At 45.1% G+C, this 17393-nt stretch overlaps 3 protein-coding genes across 3 annotated transcripts; 1 reads left to right on the top strand and 2 right to left on the bottom strand.

Moving 5' to 3' along the window:
- The first annotated feature begins 2246 nt into the window (after nt 1-2246).
- Nucleotides 2247-5386, top strand: LOC100837258 (RNA-binding protein Y14A). The gene is made up of 4 exons (XM_003568923.4): nt 2247-2644; nt 3675-3811; nt 4066-4211; nt 5046-5386. Exons 1-4 carry the CDS (start codon nt 2353-2355, stop codon nt 5092-5094), a joined length of 624 nt encoding a protein of 207 aa, XP_003568971.1. The 5' UTR covers nt 2247-2352; the 3' UTR covers nt 5095-5386.
- Nucleotides 5387-5550: 164 nt separating this feature from the next.
- LOC100822630 lies at nt 5551-12754 on the bottom strand. Its single transcript, XM_010233437.3, has 8 exons — nt 12719-12754; nt 12410-12488; nt 9406-9506; nt 8760-8832; nt 7696-7961; nt 7222-7338; nt 6981-7029; nt 5551-6342 (listed from the first exon to the last, which is right to left on the bottom strand). The coding sequence occupies exons 1-8, from the start codon at nt 12752-12754 to the stop codon at nt 5987-5989; spliced, it is 1077 nt and encodes a 358-aa protein (XP_010231739.2). The 3' UTR covers nt 5551-5986.
- A 407-nt stretch (nt 12755-13161) lies between these two features.
- On the bottom strand, nt 13162-14623 carry LOC100836454 (glucose and ribitol dehydrogenase homolog). The gene is made up of 3 exons (XM_003568920.3): nt 14335-14623; nt 13483-14236; nt 13162-13387 (listed from the first exon to the last, which is right to left on the bottom strand). Exons 1-3 carry the CDS (start codon nt 14614-14616, stop codon nt 13365-13367), a joined length of 1059 nt encoding a protein of 352 aa, XP_003568968.1. The 5' UTR covers nt 14617-14623; the 3' UTR covers nt 13162-13364.
- Between the last annotated feature and the right edge of the window lie 2770 nt (nt 14624-17393).

The following is a 17393-nucleotide window of genomic DNA, read 5'->3' as shown; positions in this document are numbered from 1 at the left end:
AAGATCCTTCTAGTGAATGTTTGACAAAATTGCAATATTCTAGTAACCTTGAGAGGTTGCATGAAGAGGAATGATATTTACCATGGAAGCTTCGTTAGTAAGTGCAGTGAGAATTATCTACGAAGATATCTGTAGAGTATTCTAGAGAATAAATATTTGTAGGTGTAAGATTTGGATGGTCGCCACTTGGTACTAATCCAACGGTACTGTAATCATATAAATAGGGTACTCTCTCCTGCCATGGGTGTACAACAACCACACCAAGATGTATATTACCACCATGTGAGAGTTGTGAGCTGCGATGATATTTACCATTGAAGCAGCCTCATTGGAGATACATTGAAAATCAGTTTTACAAATTTTACATGTATGCACAAAGTTAATACAAGAAATGTGAAGATGCAGAAAATGAATAGTTTGGTCTGCACTAAATAACATTGTCTCCAAGACTTCATCATGTGAAGGGACTGATCAGATTTCATTGAAATTTTTCGTTTCGAAATTTCCTGAAAATCTAATTATGAGTTCTTCTCTCCATGGAACAATAGGGCCATTATGCTTATTACTAAACTTGTTGATCATATATGACTAGATCTAGGGCGCAGCTGCTGTTAAACCAACAAACGGTCGGTGCTTTCGGGATGCATGCGACGGCCACGGTGAGGCATGTCGCCAGCGACCCAAAGCAGGCGGCGGAAGGCAAAAGTTGTGGCTTTCTTCGTTCGCAAGACCCAACAGAGGCAAGGTGGCTCGATGGCCACCACACAAGCCCTTCCGGAGCATCGGCACGGTACAGAACAGAAGTTCGCCGACAGTGTCTAGGGCACGATCATTGGCGCTAGGAGGCTACGGAGCAAGAGAGAGGGAACGAGGAGGAGCGTTAGGACGCTACGGGAGCAAGAGAGAGGAAACGAGGAGGAGCATCAGACGCGCTAGGTCAAGGCGAAGCTCATCCTGAGGAAGATGGGACGAAGAGGTGGTCGATGTCGCCAGAATTTGGAGAAGAGCTCGCCGGCAGCCGGAGAGGAAGAAGAGGAAGTAGGCGTCCTTGTAGTCGTTCTCCGCCGAATTCCTCGCGCTCCAAGTCAGAGTTGCACTCGGGGCCGAGGAAGAAGGAGGAAGCGGCGCCGAGAAAGAGGGGAGGAAACCCTAGTTCGAGTTTACCTTGTGCTGTGGAAGAGAGGAGGCGGCGACGCGCTTGAATAGAGTTAGAGGGCTGTAACAGCCCAAGAGCAGTACTTTCCTTTTTAGCCCTTTGTCTGCTATGACGTCTTTTTCATTTGACCCCTCGTTTTTTTCTTTTTTTCTCCTCCATATGAAAAAGACGTCGCGCCTGACATGCGGGACCCACATGTAAGAAATACCGTCAACGGCGCTTAAACCGGTGTTTTGGATGGAGTGAGACGGTTGGACACAAAAACTGCAAATTTGGAAGCAATATACAAGAGTATTTTCGGCCATCCAATGCATGTTGCACTATGAGTACGGGGCACTCCTCAAGCTAGAGCGGCGACGATAATAGAATCGTATGATGAGATAAACGTTCATCGATGATCAGACCAACCATGCAAATTAAGCCGCAACAACTCGTATAGGAAATATAAACTAGCGTGGTGGCCCGCACAGATTGGGCGGTTAGAATTGTATAATTTCATATTTTTATATCTATTTATGTTTTTTAATTGAATGACTCTCTGTGCAATTCAGTTGTATGACATTTGTATACAATTTAGACTTGTTTCGCAAAAAAAGGTGATGTTTAATGGTTTTTATATTTTTGATTATCTTATAGTTTTATTATTTTTGGTTATCTACGTCTTCTGAATGCTAAGGCTGAATTTTCAAAATGATTGATTTAAATTCATACTCCATCGGATTAAATAATAGGGCTGAATTGAACGTTTCTTGCTCCATCGGTGATTCCATCCTCGGTGCTAAGCTCTACATACATCCAAGTTTGCCTCGACCTTAGTTTCCCTTTGCATTGCACTTGTTCTCGGTACGGGCTGATTTAGGCAATTCTACTAAAAGTTTTTTTTGTCAGAATTGGTCAATTCATTGACAACCAAAACTTTCACCAAAATTTGCTAACCAAATATTGGGCATGGCTAGCATGGATACATATTTGGTATCGGAGGAGAAAAATGAAAGTAAAAAGTGATAGACTTCAGCAAATACGTGTTCTTATTGGAATCGACGTGTTTGCAGTACTCATATATGTCAAGGGTGTTTCAGAAAAAGGAGAGGAGAGAACATAACCCGAACCCGCAAACCCCGCAAACCCCGGTAGGTTTTCCCTCCCTCCCGATCCGAACTCCCCAACCCAAAAACCCGGCGGCGGCTGCTGCAGCGATGGCGGCGGCGGCGATGAACACGGACGTGGAGGCGGTGGACTTCGACTCCGACGACGATGACCTCATGGACGAGGAAGGCGCCATCGAGCCCTCGCCGGCGCCCGCTCCCCGCCTCCGATCCACCATCGCTGGCGGCGGCGGCGGCGGCGACGGGCCCCGTAGGACCAAGGGCCGCGGCTTCCGTGAGGACCCCAACTCCTCCGCCGCGCCCCGCGACTCGCGCTTAGCGGGCGTCGGCCGCTCTGGCTTCGACGCCCTCGCCTCCGATGGCGGCCCTGGCCCTGTACGGTGTATGTCTCTCCCCCCCTCCCCCTTCCCTCCTGTATTTGCTGCTAAGAGGATTTCAATGGTCGTCTAGTAAGGTACAGGGCGGTGTGATCTGAATGCTCGCGTAGCCGTGTAGGAGCGCTGGTAACTTAGTAACGTTTCTTCCTCGATGTGTCGATTTTTCTGCGGAGCGGATTTGGACATCAGAGGGGTAGTAAAGATGCAGTCTTGATCAGATTCTTCGAATGCTGATGGGTCGGTATCTACCTAAGGAGTATCTTTGGGGTCGTTAATGCGAGAGGTTGGCTTTTCTTGAGCAATGTGGATATGCAGGTGGGAAATTTGGTCGTCATGATGTTCCTAGTTTTCCCATATTGTTCGCTTTTGATTTTAGTGTAGATCTCTGAACCTTTGTTGGCCTCGTCCTAGGTGTTGAAACTTCGACACGAGAGCTCTGATCAACATGGTTAGGATCTCAGATTACTTTAGGGCCTGCTTTTGTTCTTGAAACATCGGGTTACTTTTACTGGAGCTGCTACTACATTGTTGGGATGATCTTTAGTTTTGGGCTGGAGAAAGGATATTAGATTAGATATTGCACGCTTGAATGCTGAGATTGTTTTTCCGGTTGAACAGTAATGCCTTAAATTTTATGACATGAGCAGGCACTAGGCCGTGCCTCAGGTAGTCATGCTGTACCTTCTGTGATATTATTCTCTAGTTAAATTACCAGGGTTCTAAGCAGCCAACTGTCCAATTTGTCTAATTAGCTGCTAGTGCCTTGATTTTCATACATCTAATTAATCTTAACTTGTTATTTTCAGCTTCCATGGAGTTTTAGAATGTTGCATATGACACATTCATGTTTCTTGTTATTGTTGATTCATTTAAAGCTTTGTTTCTATAGAACATTGAATTGATGATACTATTATAAACAGAAAACTGCAATTTCAGTAGCACATTGTCTTTCGCACTGCCATTTCCTTGCAGAACTCTTATTATTATAACTGTTATCATTACTTGACTTCATGCATGCGTTGGTAATCTGTACAGCCATTGAAGGGTGGATTGTACTGGTTACTGGAGTTCATGAAGAAGCTCAGGAAGATGACCTTCACAATATTTTCCGGGGCTTTGGGGAAGTCAAGAACTTGCATTTGAATTTGGATCGTCGGACTGGATTTGTGAAGGTATGCTGTCTATCGTGTTTAGTGCCAATTTATATCATTGATTTTAATTTAGTATTTTAGTAACTATTCTCATGAAATTTCTCGAAGCATTCCTTAATTGTGAGATAAACAGGCCGCATAAACAGGTTTCATATGTAAAATGCCTCGTGATTCAACCATCAAAATTTGTCTTTTATAGATTAAAAGAGCAGTATTGTCTGCATCCTTTTTTAGCTAGGTTTTAATCTCTGTTTGGTTTTGCTTCTGCTATGCAGGGATATGCTCTGATTGAATATGAGAACTTTGAAGAAGCCCAGGCTGCAATAAAAGCATCGGATGGAACTGAGCTTCTTACACAAATAATAAGTGTTGATTGGGCCTTTAGTAATGGCCCTGCCAAACGTAGAAATACTCGGAAGAGGTATGTTTTATTTTGAGCTTTCACATTCATTCCTCTTTTGGGTTATGTCGAAGGAAATTGCAGGGAATGAGTAGTGCAATTGTTATTATTATATTTCTTTATTTTAGTATCATTTGCTTTTTCCCTCCCTTCGCATATCTGCAGTACAGTTAACAGCTGACTCCTGTTTTTAGTACTGGTTGTGTAAAGCCTCATATGGATGTTTTGACCATGGTGGTTCACCATGGCCACTGTTGTAGTTCACAATATCTAAGTACATGTTTTGACTAGTGGTGAAGCATCAGTTTTGAATTGGTCACACCACAGTTCAAGAATTTTGAGTTGCACACGACTAGGGAAGTGCATGTACAGGGAAAGTATGGGCTAAACCTAGTCCATACTTGACAGCTAGGTTGATTAATAGAATCCTGAGGGAATTTGTCCTGGCCACTCAGCGAAAACCATTCTACAGTTGGTTTTCCTGTTCTTGGAATGCTTTAATGTAGAGTGGTTCACCTCCTTCAAGAGAAATCTGTTGACATCTTAGAAGGGTGCCAGATCAATAGAAATCCTCTGCACGTTATCCTTGTATATTTTTGTGGCAAACTGTTTCTGTTTGTTGTAAAAATATGATTATATGTGGACACAATTGATACATTCGCCTCTATCTGTTAATAATTTTTAAATTTTACCTTGAAGGGCTTCACTGTTAATCAGCTTTTCCTGGCACTATTTCACCCTTCTAAGTCTGGATTTGGCATCACTAACCAAAATGCATTCTCTATGGAATAATTCTACAAAAACTTATTTTCTCGTCCGAACTACTTACTTGATTTTGCACTGTGTTCATTGCAGATCACCGAGGGCTAATCGCTCAAGGAGCCCACCGAGGAGAAGATATTGATTGTTTCCCCACCATGTTGCATGATGTTTAGGAGCAACGAAATGCGAGAACCGTGGGGATCCAGTTGTTTGCTTTGTCCTCTTATTTGTAGTCCAACAACGGCCCTGCCTTCGTTGCGGTTTCGGTCCATAACTGTAGCAGTTGTTTCCCATCTTCAACTCCTTTGGTGTATTGTGTTTAGTCAATTGTAACCGCTGATCTTGGATCCATGATGTGTTGGGATTTGACGTTTGTTTGCACACAATGTGTTTGTGCCTGTGTTCCTTATGAAGTTATTAAAAAATTTAGTAAACCAATGGGCCATTTTTTAAATTATTATGTACTCCCTCAGATGATTTAGTACGAGGGAGAGAATAAATTGCGTGGGCCATTTTTGCGGGAAGGGACATGGGAGGCTTATATACTGTCACAATGCTTTAACCAATATACACAAGCGCATGCCATAATTTTTCTGTCTATCAATAACTGCATGGATTGCACCAATTACCTCACCAAATCGTACCAGAAGATGAGCTTCAATCGCAATATCTCCATAATCATTGCAGGAAATCCAGGCGTCTACTGATCTCTTTCCAACTTTGTCCCAGGACACCTCAGTTTGTGTTGCAACATAAATATCTGATCTCAGCCAGACACACGAGTATGATAACATGACAAGTCAGCCTGACCATAAGTGCCAAGGATCTCAGGAATAACCACTGTAGCGTAGTATTAAGTTCTGCTCAGGGAACTCTAAAGTACCATTCTTGTAACTTCTTTGCAGAACATCAGGCACTCTCATCGGAGATGCCACCATGATAATGCGCCGCAATCCGCCAATGTGGCAGGCACCACAGTATCCTGTGATGGCCAAGATCCAATAGGATATTGTGTGGTGTGCGATGTGGCAAGCTTATTTCTGATATATCGACCTGTTGTTCATGTGCTTCCGGGTTCGCAAGGCATACTGTTGGGCTCCTGCTCCGTTTGATAGCCCGTTGGGTTCTGACATGGCACCCTTGACAGTGCCAGGAACATGCTCCATCGACGATGCCTGTCGTTTGCTGGACCTGCAGGTACCTTGCTGATTACCAACTGATTTCGATGCCGAGGTTGGTTTCAATATTTCTGTGGAAGTCATGATGGTATCCCTCGGATTGCTTGTCCTAGATACACAGTTAGTGGCATTCGACGCTCTTCTCAAGGAATTTTGTCCTTCCTCTTCATCGTCATCAGATGTCATCTCTCCATCTGTGTTCTCTTCTATATCTGCATTCAGGGAATAGCAAGGATGGTACGTTACAAGGACTAACATCCCCCTGAAATCTTTCAAGTCTGAACTGATGGTACACGAAAAGCTACAAGGAAAAATAATACAGTTGGCTGAATTGTGTTAACTGAATATCCCAGCCTAGGCGACAAGGCACCTAGGACCATGATTCCAGTATTGCCGATTATTTGGCAAACAACATGGTTGATTATCGTTAAGTTAAAAAAAGATCATGACCCATCGGTTAATGAGGGAAAAAGCCATACAACATGTTCACCTATCATGATACAAATGTCTAACAGGCATAGTAACTCTTAATCACATGTTTTCTAGAATCTGTTACTCAGCCTGCCTTAAAAGTAATGTTGATGTTTCCAAGTTTCAACAACATAGATTTAATCATGATACTATACTTCCTTTTCTTAGGACAATGATACTCCGTACTATAGTTGTCATCTTAGAGAAAACTCAAATGTTTTAGTGTGGCTTATTTTTATGCACTTTCTTGTTTATATCCTTGTCTCTCTAGAATTATGTGAAGTACTGCAAGCCACCAGGACAACATGAAATTTCATACGATCACAGTTTTTTAAGGTGCATGGCAGCCATACAATATCCACCAAAGATCATCCCGTACCAGATTTAGGATGAATCAGACAAACTGCATACCAGCTTCTCCCCCTTGCCTGATACCATAAAATAAAACACTATAAGATGTCTATGAATATAAACAATAAACTTGGTTCAAACTGTATTTAGTTATAAGAATCCATTAGATTCAATAAACTAACCCAAAACTGGTCAAGAATCACCCAACGCCCTACTACAATATTAATTAATAAAATGTATTTAGAAGCGAATCCGGCCATGAAACTTACCTTTGAAAGAGGTACAGTCCAACCATCAACCATGGACCAATCAAGTGCAGGCCTAAGGTCCTTAGGGTTAACACGATGGACCCCACCTTCACCAAGTGGAGGTTTCAATAGCTGTACCTGTAGATAATGCCAAGCAATACAAGCATGAGAATATGCAGACTAAATGACAAATTCACAATTTGCCCCACTCCATATTTTAATTGCCGTTCAGAACTTAGAAACTCATATGATGCAATCTTATCAGTGTGTGTCACAAGATGTTTCAAGGTTGTTCCACCTTCATCAACACAAAGTCATTGGGCATTCCTATCCCGTCAGAATTGAACCACCGGATAACAGGCAAGGAAACTTACTGGAAGTATCTACAGACCAGTTCCATAAAACATAATGGTCCAAGATAGCAGTGAAGAACAAGCAAATTAATGAGACACAGCAGCTACTGTCGACTTACACAGGAAGTTACGAAATGTTTACCTCAACCTCATCTTCACTCAGCAACCTAATAATTTTCGCAGTCCAGTAACACCCTTCACAGAACCAATCAACACAATCACCTACTTTCCAGGTATCCCTAGCACTTGCTATCAGCTTGCTGTTTAATAAGTGCTCAGGATTTTGTTCCCCCTGGCACCACTGAGGAAAGGGAGGACGTAACATCATATGACTACTTGCTCTTGATTTCCTTCGATGGCATGCTGGGTCGCGTGGGTTGTTTTGAAAGACTTCAGTCCATTCCTTGGCTGCAAAGGAATGATTTGGGGAGTAACAACATCAGGCGTACATAAAATCAACGTTCATAGTTGTGATGAGCAAGATATGCTGCTATATTGTCAACAGTATGACTGTATGAGGGTAAAATAAATCACGGCAAAAAGCCCTAAGCCTCTCTACAGAATTTATCCTACGAGGTTACAATCACCGACTGCACTGCCACTTCTTCCAGACAAGACAAGATTTGAGCAAGAAACCACATGCTTCGTAGGACACTGGATTAAATTTTGGTGCGACAATAGTATGAGGTGGGATATGAATAGACAGCCATAGATGATCCATCAACTGTTGGAAGCAGTTCCATATGATTTGTAAGACACACATGATGCAGATTTTATGTTGTATGATTTCCTGCTGGGTTGGAAGAGCTACATTGAAAAGTTTAACCCATGGGCATGTTTCTGGATTGACAAACACTCAAATTAAAGAGAATCATACAACACAGTACATGTTTTGTTGAAGTTTTGGGGATTCCCACTTAGATATGGAAAACATGTCTAATTAGCATTTCCACTTTCAGAAAAATATACCAGCTGGCTTCAGGGCCTGGTGTATACATGGACTATACATCCAAGGTTCGACATACAAGTTCTGTGTACCACAATGAAAAAAGGGGTGCTTGCGAGAGTTTCTTTCTGAGAGGAGTTATAAAATGATTTAGTGTGTGCGGTTCCTCCACAATCTCTCTTCAAACCATAAAAAGTAAATCAATATGCAAAAGAAAGAAAATGCATAAAAAAATAGAGCCAGGTTAACAATATGCTTACCTTCTTCTGTATAGTCAATATATTCCAAGTAATACTCAAGTCGCCCTGATTCAACGACACGGATATCATTTATCTGAAAAAGAAGTATGCAATGTGTTTTTGTTAAGCACGCCCTACTCTGGAATAGATAGAAAGCGAAAGTTTTCGGTTTGTAATCGAAGTATTTGCTAAAAGCATTAACATACTAACATGAGGTAAGAAATATCTACATCATCTATTTTTATAACAAATAAGTATAATTTTACTGTGGTGCGTTTAGCTACTCCTAAATATGGTTGTTTCACGACTCAAGGACAGATGAGATGAGACGGAAATGGTCTGATGAGATATTAACATACAGTGTGTGGATCTCAATGCATGTGCCTGTTGTGGATATAGTAGTGTGCATTATGCTACCACCGGGGTGGAGAACACAATACTGTAAATACTCATACTGGATATATAATTTTTTTGTGTATATTTGTGAAGGAAAGTACTTGCAATCTTTTTACTACAATAGTCTAATTTGGTACCATATTGCAATAAGGATCAGTGATCGGAGTTCTGTTTTGAGAACTGTGTTGACACAAAAAGTGACATGGTGAGAGTAGTTGTTTCCTTTCTAAATTCAAATCAAAGACAGATCAAAATAAATTAGCTGCCCCACCTTGCAGCGAAACCATGCACCAGTGAAACCTGCAACAAAGGACCTTGCTTCTGCGAAATCTCCAATTTTAAATGGAATAATCAGATCCATATCCAGCCAATCTAGAGGCATTACCACCAAAAGAAACAAAGGGTGGTTAGCACAACACTGAATGCATAGTACTCCTTCTGCTTCGTCATATTTGTTCACAAGCCACAATGAGGTATCCCAAGAGTTAGGAATAATCAGGCATAGAGTACAACTGTGTGTATAGAGGGGTATCCCAAGAGTTAGGAACTCAACAGGTTTGATTTCTTACTAAAATAAGCTTTTGTGGTACTCCAATTGATTTATTGTGTGGAATCTGGTCTTCTTGGGGGCAGGGTGGGGAGGTCTTGGCCAGTTATAAAGGTTTAGTATTTGGCAGTTATTTCATTTCCGAATGGGACTTAATAACGCATACGGGTTGGACTTCAGGTTGTATCCAGGAATAACTCATGCCACTCCTTTCCAAGTCTTCTGCAAGGCTTCCTCGGGGACCTTGGGTCCACCTAGGTTGATGGAACCCCATGTGGACCCTAGAAAGGTTGTAAGTATACTCGTAGGCCTGCACAGCCTGTTTATACGACATATACAACATATTCATACGGTAACATGACTATCTACCAAATTAGTTCACCTTCTTCAAGGCACACCACACCCATACGCCCACCTATAGCCTACTCTACCCATCCGTTGGTCGCCGCCTCCACCTCACCGCAACGACAACGACATCATCACAGGTTTAACGCAGCGCGGAGTGTGCAGCCACGCTGTCGTGCTTCATCGAGTGTGCCACCCTCTTCCGTCTAAATGCACTGCCTCCTGGGCTCCCTCCCCTTTTTGTCATTGAAGCTTTAGTTCATCGTCAACGGGGTTTCTAGCACACGTCACAACTCAGCCTGGCGTGGACTTTCCCGCTGATGTGCACACTAGTAATGAGTAGAAGGAAACAAAATGAGAAATTTTAAAAGATGAATTGAAAAATGTTGCCTATATGGCGGTATGGCGGTCAACCTGCCATGCCAAAGTAGAAACTCCAATAACTCTCACCTTAACACTTTTGGCACACATAACAATTATCAAAATTAAATAGAATTTAAGACTGAAAAACTTTTTCAAAAAATTCATACTCGCTCCTTTTCAAAAAGAATAGGACACGCTCATTTCGAGGTTCTACTTTGACCAACAATTAGACTAATGATATGATGATTAGGTGCTAGAAAGTTATATCATTTAATTTGTATTGTAAAACGTTTCACAACGGTATAAAATTTGATTGTGTAATTGTTGGTCAAAATTTGATTGTGTAAGTCATTCTTTGTGAAAAGGAAAGAGCAAAATTTACTTGATTTCACAACATATAATGTGCATATTAGTGGTCTAATTGTTGATCAAAATTTGATTGTGTAAGTCATTCTTTGTGAAAAGGAAAGAGCAAAATTTACTTGATATCACTATATCTATAGTAAATATAAGAAAAGTACAGATTAATTTAATTTAAAAAACTGAAAAGTTTCGTGCGCTAGTCAACGCAACCAAGAGACCAATCTCATGAAAGGGCTAGGCAATCCACTTATATTTTAACACTCCCCCTCACGTATGAATCCCGCAGGCCTAAACGTGGACCAAAAGTGGGCTGTAATTTAATTGCGCCAATCGGGTCTCGAACTACAAACCTCTCGACTTTGATACCATCAAGAGCTTATGCATCAGCCAACACAATCAGAAGATCGATCTGATGCAAGCCCCTAAACGTGGAACGAAAGTGGGCTGCAATTTAATGGCGCTAGCCGGGTCTTGAACTAGAGACTTCTTAACTCTAATACCATGAAGAGCTTCATGCATCAGCTAACGCAATCAAAAACCGATCTGATGGAAAGGGCTAGGCACATAAACGTGGACTGAAAGTGGGCTGCAATTTAATTGCGCCAACCATGTCTCAAACTAGAGACCTCTTGACTTTGGTATCATGAAGAGCTTCATGCATCAACTACCGCAATCAAAAACCAATCTGATTAAAAGGGCTAGGCACCTAAACGTGGACTGAAAGTGGGCAGTTCGAGACCTCTTGACTCTGATACCATGAAGAGCTTAATGTGTTAGTCAACGAAATCATAACAAATCATATTATGCGACAATGATCAAACTGCTGACTTATTTTTTTTTCTCATAGCACATGGAATTCCAATTTCAATATTTTCTCAAAAAATTTGACATCACAAATTACTTTCAATAGAAGTCTTACGACACACTGAAGTTGACCGTATCCATTGCAAATCTTCACAGAACATCAGATCTAAAATGAAAATCATAACACATCGTATCTATACATATCAGATCTAAAATGAAAATCATAACACATCGTATTTATACATATGAGATCTAAAATGTAAATCATAACATATCAGATCTAAAGAAAACTCTAACCAAAAGTTACATATCTAATGCAAATCTTATTCATTGCAAACATGCAAATATTCCATAAAGATGATCCACCTAAAGATGTGAATCATGACACATGATTCACACATGTGATACGAACTAAAAGTAAAAATCTTAACATTATTACAAATTTGCAAATTGTTCATATGTACCATCAAATCTAAATATGAGTTATACATCTTAACACCCACTTAAACACGTTTTTCACATAAATTTCCTCGCTTAAAATCAAAATTACATGAGATAACAACGCCATCAATCTTAAACATAAGAAATCATTTTAGATGAAAACCAATCCAAAAACCTAGATCTACCAAGAAAACAATTTCAGATTTGAAATCATTTTAGATGAAAACCAATCAAGAAACCTAGATCCACCAAGAAAACAATATCAGCCAATACTTCAGATTTGTGTTTTTTTCCAAAATCTGAATCCACAAGACTTCACTCAAAAACGAACAAAAACAAAAGAGGAACAAAAAGATAATAAAAAACAAACAAAAAGCAAAAAAAGGAAAGAGGAGGAGGGGAGGGGGCGCACCTGCAGAGCCTAAACCGCCGCCGTCCTCACGCGCTCCCGTGAAGACCACGGCAGCGGCTAGCCTGGACCTTCCCTTCTTCTACGGTGGCGGCAGCAGGGATCCAGCCCTCCTTGTCTAGCAACCGCCGACGGAGGTAACCCTTTTTTTCTTCTTCACAGGTTTCAGAGATCGTTGGAGAACAATTGAAAAGCGGAGGTTTTTGCGGCGCCTGCCATTTCGGAAGAAAAAGCAAGACCTCGATTTCTAGGACGGCGCTGGGCGCTCGTGGGGTATCGAGCCGTCGGGGAACTGAATATATAGGCGAGAACCGAGAACCCGTGGGAGAATATGGGCCCTTTTACCATTTCATCGCGAATGAAAAAACGGCCCAGCCCAACCCACGACGATCCAAACTGTCTAGGCTCTGTCCGGCCCGGCAGAAAACCCACCTCGCGCTCTTCTCAGCGGCGAGCTGGGCCTCCAAAAAACACGCTGGGCCTGTGCCAGAGTAGACGGTAACAGACAGACAACGGAGCCATCCGGCCATGCGGCTAGGCAATCGGAAAATAAGCAAGTTTCGAGTTTTCGGTTTTTACAAGACAAAAGTTTTTTTCTAAAAAAAAAAAACAAGTAGACAAAAGCTTTATCTGTTCACAGTTTCAAAAAAAAAAGTTTTATCTGTTCACTTCAGACATTGTTTTCTCATGATAAAAGAAAGGATAAACAGCAAGATCCATGTTCAACATTTCAATGAGAAGGCAGGCAGGCGAAGGAAGTCAAGATTCGCTAGTGTTGCATGAACACATTTTATTCATCCATGGCTCAAGAGCCCCTACTGAACAGCACACCAACAGAAGGAGGCTATCGACTGACTCAGACTCAAGACTACTGACACTTGCTCATACAGAGCTAAACACCACTGACTACATCGTCTTCTTCCCCTGTTCTTCGCGAGCTTCTCTGACCTCCGGGCTCTTAGCCATTGACGATGGCACCGCCTGCAAGTCCAAGAACAGTTCGCACAATCAAATTTAACAAGATTAAAGACCCCCAATTTCGCGGCAAAGAAAAAGGAAGAATCAATTTGGCTCACCGTTGACATGGAGGAACTGGCCGGACATGTAGGAGGAGTCCTGCTCGCTGGCGAGGAAGACGTAGCTGGGCGCGACCTCGCCTGGCTGCCCGGCGCGCTTCATGGGCACCTCGCTCCCGAACTGCTTCACCTTCTCCTCTGGGAACGACGACGGGATGAGCGGCGTCCAGATCGGTCCGGGCGCCACGCCGTTCACCCGGATCCCCTTCTCGGCGAGCTGCAGCGCCAGCGCCCTGGTGAAGGCGACGATGGCGCCCTTGGTGGCCGTGTAGTCCAGCAGCGTGGCGTTGCCCTTGTAGGCGTTGATGGAGGACGTGTTGATGATGCTCCCGCCGCGCGGCATCTGGTTCAGGGCGTGCTTGGTGGTCAGGAAGTAGGAGAAGATGTTGGTCCGGAAGACGCGATCCAGGTCCTGCTCGCCGATGTCGGCGAGCGAAGGGCGCACGTACTGCTCGGCGGCGTTGTTGACGAGGATGTCGATCCGGCCGCCGTGCGCCTTGGCCACCTGCTCCACCACCTTGCGGCAGTTCTCCTCGTAGCCGAGGTCGGCGGGGATGGCGATCGGGTCGCCGGCGTTGTTGTTGTGGCCGTGGGATTTCTTGATGTCGCGGAGCGCGTTGAGGGTCTCCTCGGCGTCCTTGTCCTCGTGGCCCTTGACGTAGGTGAAGGCCACCGAGGCGCCCTCCAGCGCGTAGCAAAGGCACACCGCCCGCCCGATCCCCGAGTCGCCGCCGGTCACCAGCGCCACCTTCCCCTGCATCATCCATGGTGATTCGCCACAGCTCAGTTAGTTATCGGTCGACGAAGAACTTGAGAAGGCAGGCATGCACGGGAGGTGTTTGGTTTAATTACCTGGAGCTTGTTGGCCGGCTTGTAGTGCTTGATGAGGGACTCGGGGCGCGGGTCCATGGCGTGCTCCTTCCCCGGCTGCGAGTCCTGCTTCTGCGGCGGGAACTGCTGCGACGACGCCATGGCTCTCGTACCGCTCCGGCGACTCGCCGCTGCTGCTGGTGGTGGTGTCGACAAGCAAGCTAGCGACCTGGTGGCCGGGAGAGCAGTACGCGCGGGGTGGGACGAGGTTGGCCGGAGGCGGAGAAGGAGGGATGGCTGGGCTCTGGCGAGGAGTGCGCGCATGGCACGATGGTACGAGAAGGCACGAGGTGGCGAGAGGCCGGATTTAAAGGCGGAGCTCAGGCTGGGCGAGCATGGCGCGTGGCGGCGGACGTGGCAGGCGCCTCGCACCTGTCGACGCCACGCGGCGGAGCCGGCTGTTTGTCCTGAGCTGTGCTGCACCGCATTGCCGCTTTGGAAGGGCCGAAGCTGCCACATGTTTCTGGGCGTAAAGCTCTTTTCGAAAAATAAATAAAGGAGGCAGAGGCGCTGAGTTGTTGTTTTTTTTAGAGGAAGGCGCTGAGTTGTTGTCGCCGTTGTTAGGGTGGTAAGCGGGCCGGCCCAGGTGACTTGTCTGCTGCCAGGCCCGATAGGGTTAGCGCTTGGCCCGTAGGCCCGATAAGAAGGGGATCTGCTTGTCGCTCGATGGCTACTCGCCTACTTCCAAAAAAAAAAAAAACTTCCAACCATTCTCCATCCCCTCCGGCAATGGCGGCTGCGTCGGCCACTCTGCTGGCTCCCCATCCCGACCTCCAAACTAGCCATTGTCAGTCCGATGTGAAACGCGCCAGTATCCTTCTTGTTGTGGTGGTGTCAAGGCAGATGCCATAGGATGGCTTAACTTGGGGTTGATGGACGTATGAGGATCTGGACGAGGGAGGACGTGAAGGAAACACGCACAAAACACACAAGCACACACAGATTTACCCAGGTTCGGAACCCTCTTGTTGAGGTAAGACTCCTACTTCTGTTTTGTTGTATTAGCCGTTCTTGAGGAAGAAGAAGAAGGGAAAACTCTGGATGACTAAGTGCTCTCTTCCCAAAGTGCTCTCTCTCCAAAATGCTCTCTCTCCCCTATCTACATAGGGGTAATGTTTTATTTATAGGCCGTCCATGTCACACTGACATGTGAACCGAGTCTAACGTCATCTTCCTTGGGCCTCATCGGGCACGAGGCTTGGTTCCCTCCAGGCAGTATCGTAGGGGACAAGACAACTTTACTTTTCCCTGCCAGTCTGCAACGGGTACAGCTATCCTCTGCTGGCTTCCGTCAGAGATTCTCTTTCAGTGCTTCTCTAGCGTGGTCACCTGACACCGGTACGCAGGCGTTGACCGCTTTTCTGAGATGGTGATGGCTTTACTTTACTTCGCACCGCGTGGAGACCGTTGAGAGATCTCGGCTATCGCCGAGATCAAAGTGCTCGTCCTTATCCTGCAAACTCATAAAACAAGATAGCCATGCCGGCATACTTTACGATGCCAGTTTACTGTTAGTTTAACTTTACAATGCAGGCATACGTAACTATGCCGGCTTTGCCTCCGTCATCTCGGCTAGAGTTGTGTCGCCATGACCCTATCCGGGGTCATCCCCCGACACTTCTCAATGGAGCACCGCGGTGGGGAGATCGCTGCTAAGCAACCCTGCCTTTCCACCGGAGGCGACGGCGGCAGCGAGGACCGCCTCAGCGCGCTGCCCGACGACGTCCTCATCCACATCCTTACCATTAGCAAGCTCGACGCCCACTTCGCCGGTCAGACCAGCGTCCTCTCCAGCCGCTGGCGCCGCCTCTGGCCCTTCCTCCCGGAGCTCCGCTTTCCCGTCAGCTCCGACCCCCACCGCATACGCGCCGCCCTCACCGCCCATGAAGTGTCGACCCTCCGGTTCCTCGTTGCCGGCTTCCGGGACGCCACTGCCGAGTCCCTGGTGCCTTGGCTTCCCATCGCCACGCGTCGCCTCTCCGGTGATCTAATCCTCTACAACATGGCGCAGCGGAACCAAGGTGAGAGAGGAGGAACCTTGGTGCTGCCATGCTTCGAGGACGCCACCTCGTTCTGCCTCGATCTGGGGCATCTTGGCCTCTCTGCGCTGAATGACGGCGTATTCGCCAGGCTCACCGATCTCTGCCTGGCTCGCGTCCACCTCCACGGTCCCTGCATGCTCGGTGAGGTTGTCTCCTCGCCGCGGTGCCCGTCCTTGCGGAAACTCTTCGTTAGTGATGCCTGGGGCCTGGGCAACCGTGCAATCCACTCTGATTCTCTCTTAGAAATGGAGATGAAGAATCTGTGGCAAGACTCTGCCACTGGTTTCGGCAACCTCACAATTCACTCGGAGTCTCTCTTGAAAATTAAACTGGTGAAACTGCATGGCTTGCAGCAGCTCACTGTCATGGCGCCGTCGCTCAAACAGTTAACCGTTGCCGCCTGCTTCGCTAGCAATGGTGTAATTTTGGGTCCTAGTCGACCGGTCGCAAACATCTCTGCCCCTCAGCTTGTATCCCTTGACTGGAGGGATGCTTACGATCCAAGCTCCGTCCATGTAGGCGAGATGACTCATCTACAACAGCTGGGCACCAACTTTTTCTTGTATATGGACAAGATAACTTCATGCATGAACATAATAGCGGTTGCAACAGGCTTTTGCGGCACTTTCAGCACATCCGAAGTCTGTACTTGATGCTTGCCTATATGCCGGTGAGTTCATTCGTACGTGAGTTATGTCATCGTTGCAGAAACATGAAGTTCAAATTAAGGAATTACTCCCTTGTTTAGCTGCCTAGCTAGCACACTCAATCCTCATTTCTTCTGAGTACCTTGCTATCCTCTCAGATGGCATTGTTTTTCTCTGCCTTTAAGTAGTTAGCACTAAAGTTACACACCAGAACTACTATATTAATTATCCAGGGGGAAATGAGCTCTCAAGAGTAAAGAGAACGTGCATATGATATGAGCACTCAGAAGTAGAAACAACCATTTCATGTGCCCTAAACTGTCAATGGCTTTGTAAAAATGATATTTGTGTC

Source organism: Brachypodium distachyon, chromosome 2 (genome assembly GCF_000005505.3).
Source record: "Brachypodium distachyon strain Bd21 chromosome 2, Brachypodium_distachyon_v3.0, whole genome shotgun sequence".
Classification (NCBI taxonomy): Eukaryota; Viridiplantae; Streptophyta; class Magnoliopsida; order Poales; family Poaceae; genus Brachypodium; species Brachypodium distachyon.
The sequence above is the reverse complement of the archived record's forward strand: the minus strand, read 5'-3'. Positions and strand labels throughout refer to the sequence as shown.

Excerpts from the sequence above, each read along its gene's own strand:
- LOC100822630 (XM_010233437.3), bottom strand. The coding sequence starts at position 12,754 with ATGGTAAAAGGGCCCATATTCTCCCACGGGTTCTCG. Across the intron at positions 9,507-12,409 it reads CGGCGGTTTAGGCTCTGCAG|ATTGGCTGGATATGGATCTG; the intron begins GTGCGCCCCCTC and ends TAATGCCTCTAG. Across the intron at positions 7,030-7,221 it reads GGACTGTACCTCTTTCAAAG|GCAAGGGGGAGAAGCTGGTA; the intron begins GTAAGTTTCATG and ends TTATGGTATCAG.
- LOC100836454 (XM_003568920.3), bottom strand. The coding sequence starts at position 14,616 with ATGCGCGCACTCCTCGCCAGAGCCCAGCCATCCCTCCTTCTCCGCCTC. Across the intron at positions 14,237-14,334 it reads AGCCGGCCAACAAGCTCCAG|GGGAAGGTGGCGCTGGTGAC; the intron begins GTAATTAAACCA and ends TGGATGATGCAG. Across the intron at positions 13,388-13,482 it reads CCAGTTCCTCCATGTCAACG|GCGGTGCCATCGTCAATGGC; the intron begins GTGAGCCAAATT and ends TTGGACTTGCAG.
- LOC100837258 (XM_003568923.4), top strand. The coding sequence starts at position 2,353 with ATGGCGGCGGCGGCGATGAACACGGACGTGGAGGCGGTGGACTTCGAC. Across the intron at positions 2,645-3,674 it reads CGGCCCTGGCCCTGTACGGT|CCATTGAAGGGTGGATTGTA; the intron begins GTATGTCTCTCC and ends TAATCTGTACAG. Across the intron at positions 4,212-5,045 it reads CGTAGAAATACTCGGAAGAG|ATCACCGAGGGCTAATCGCT; the intron begins GTATGTTTTATT and ends TGTTCATTGCAG.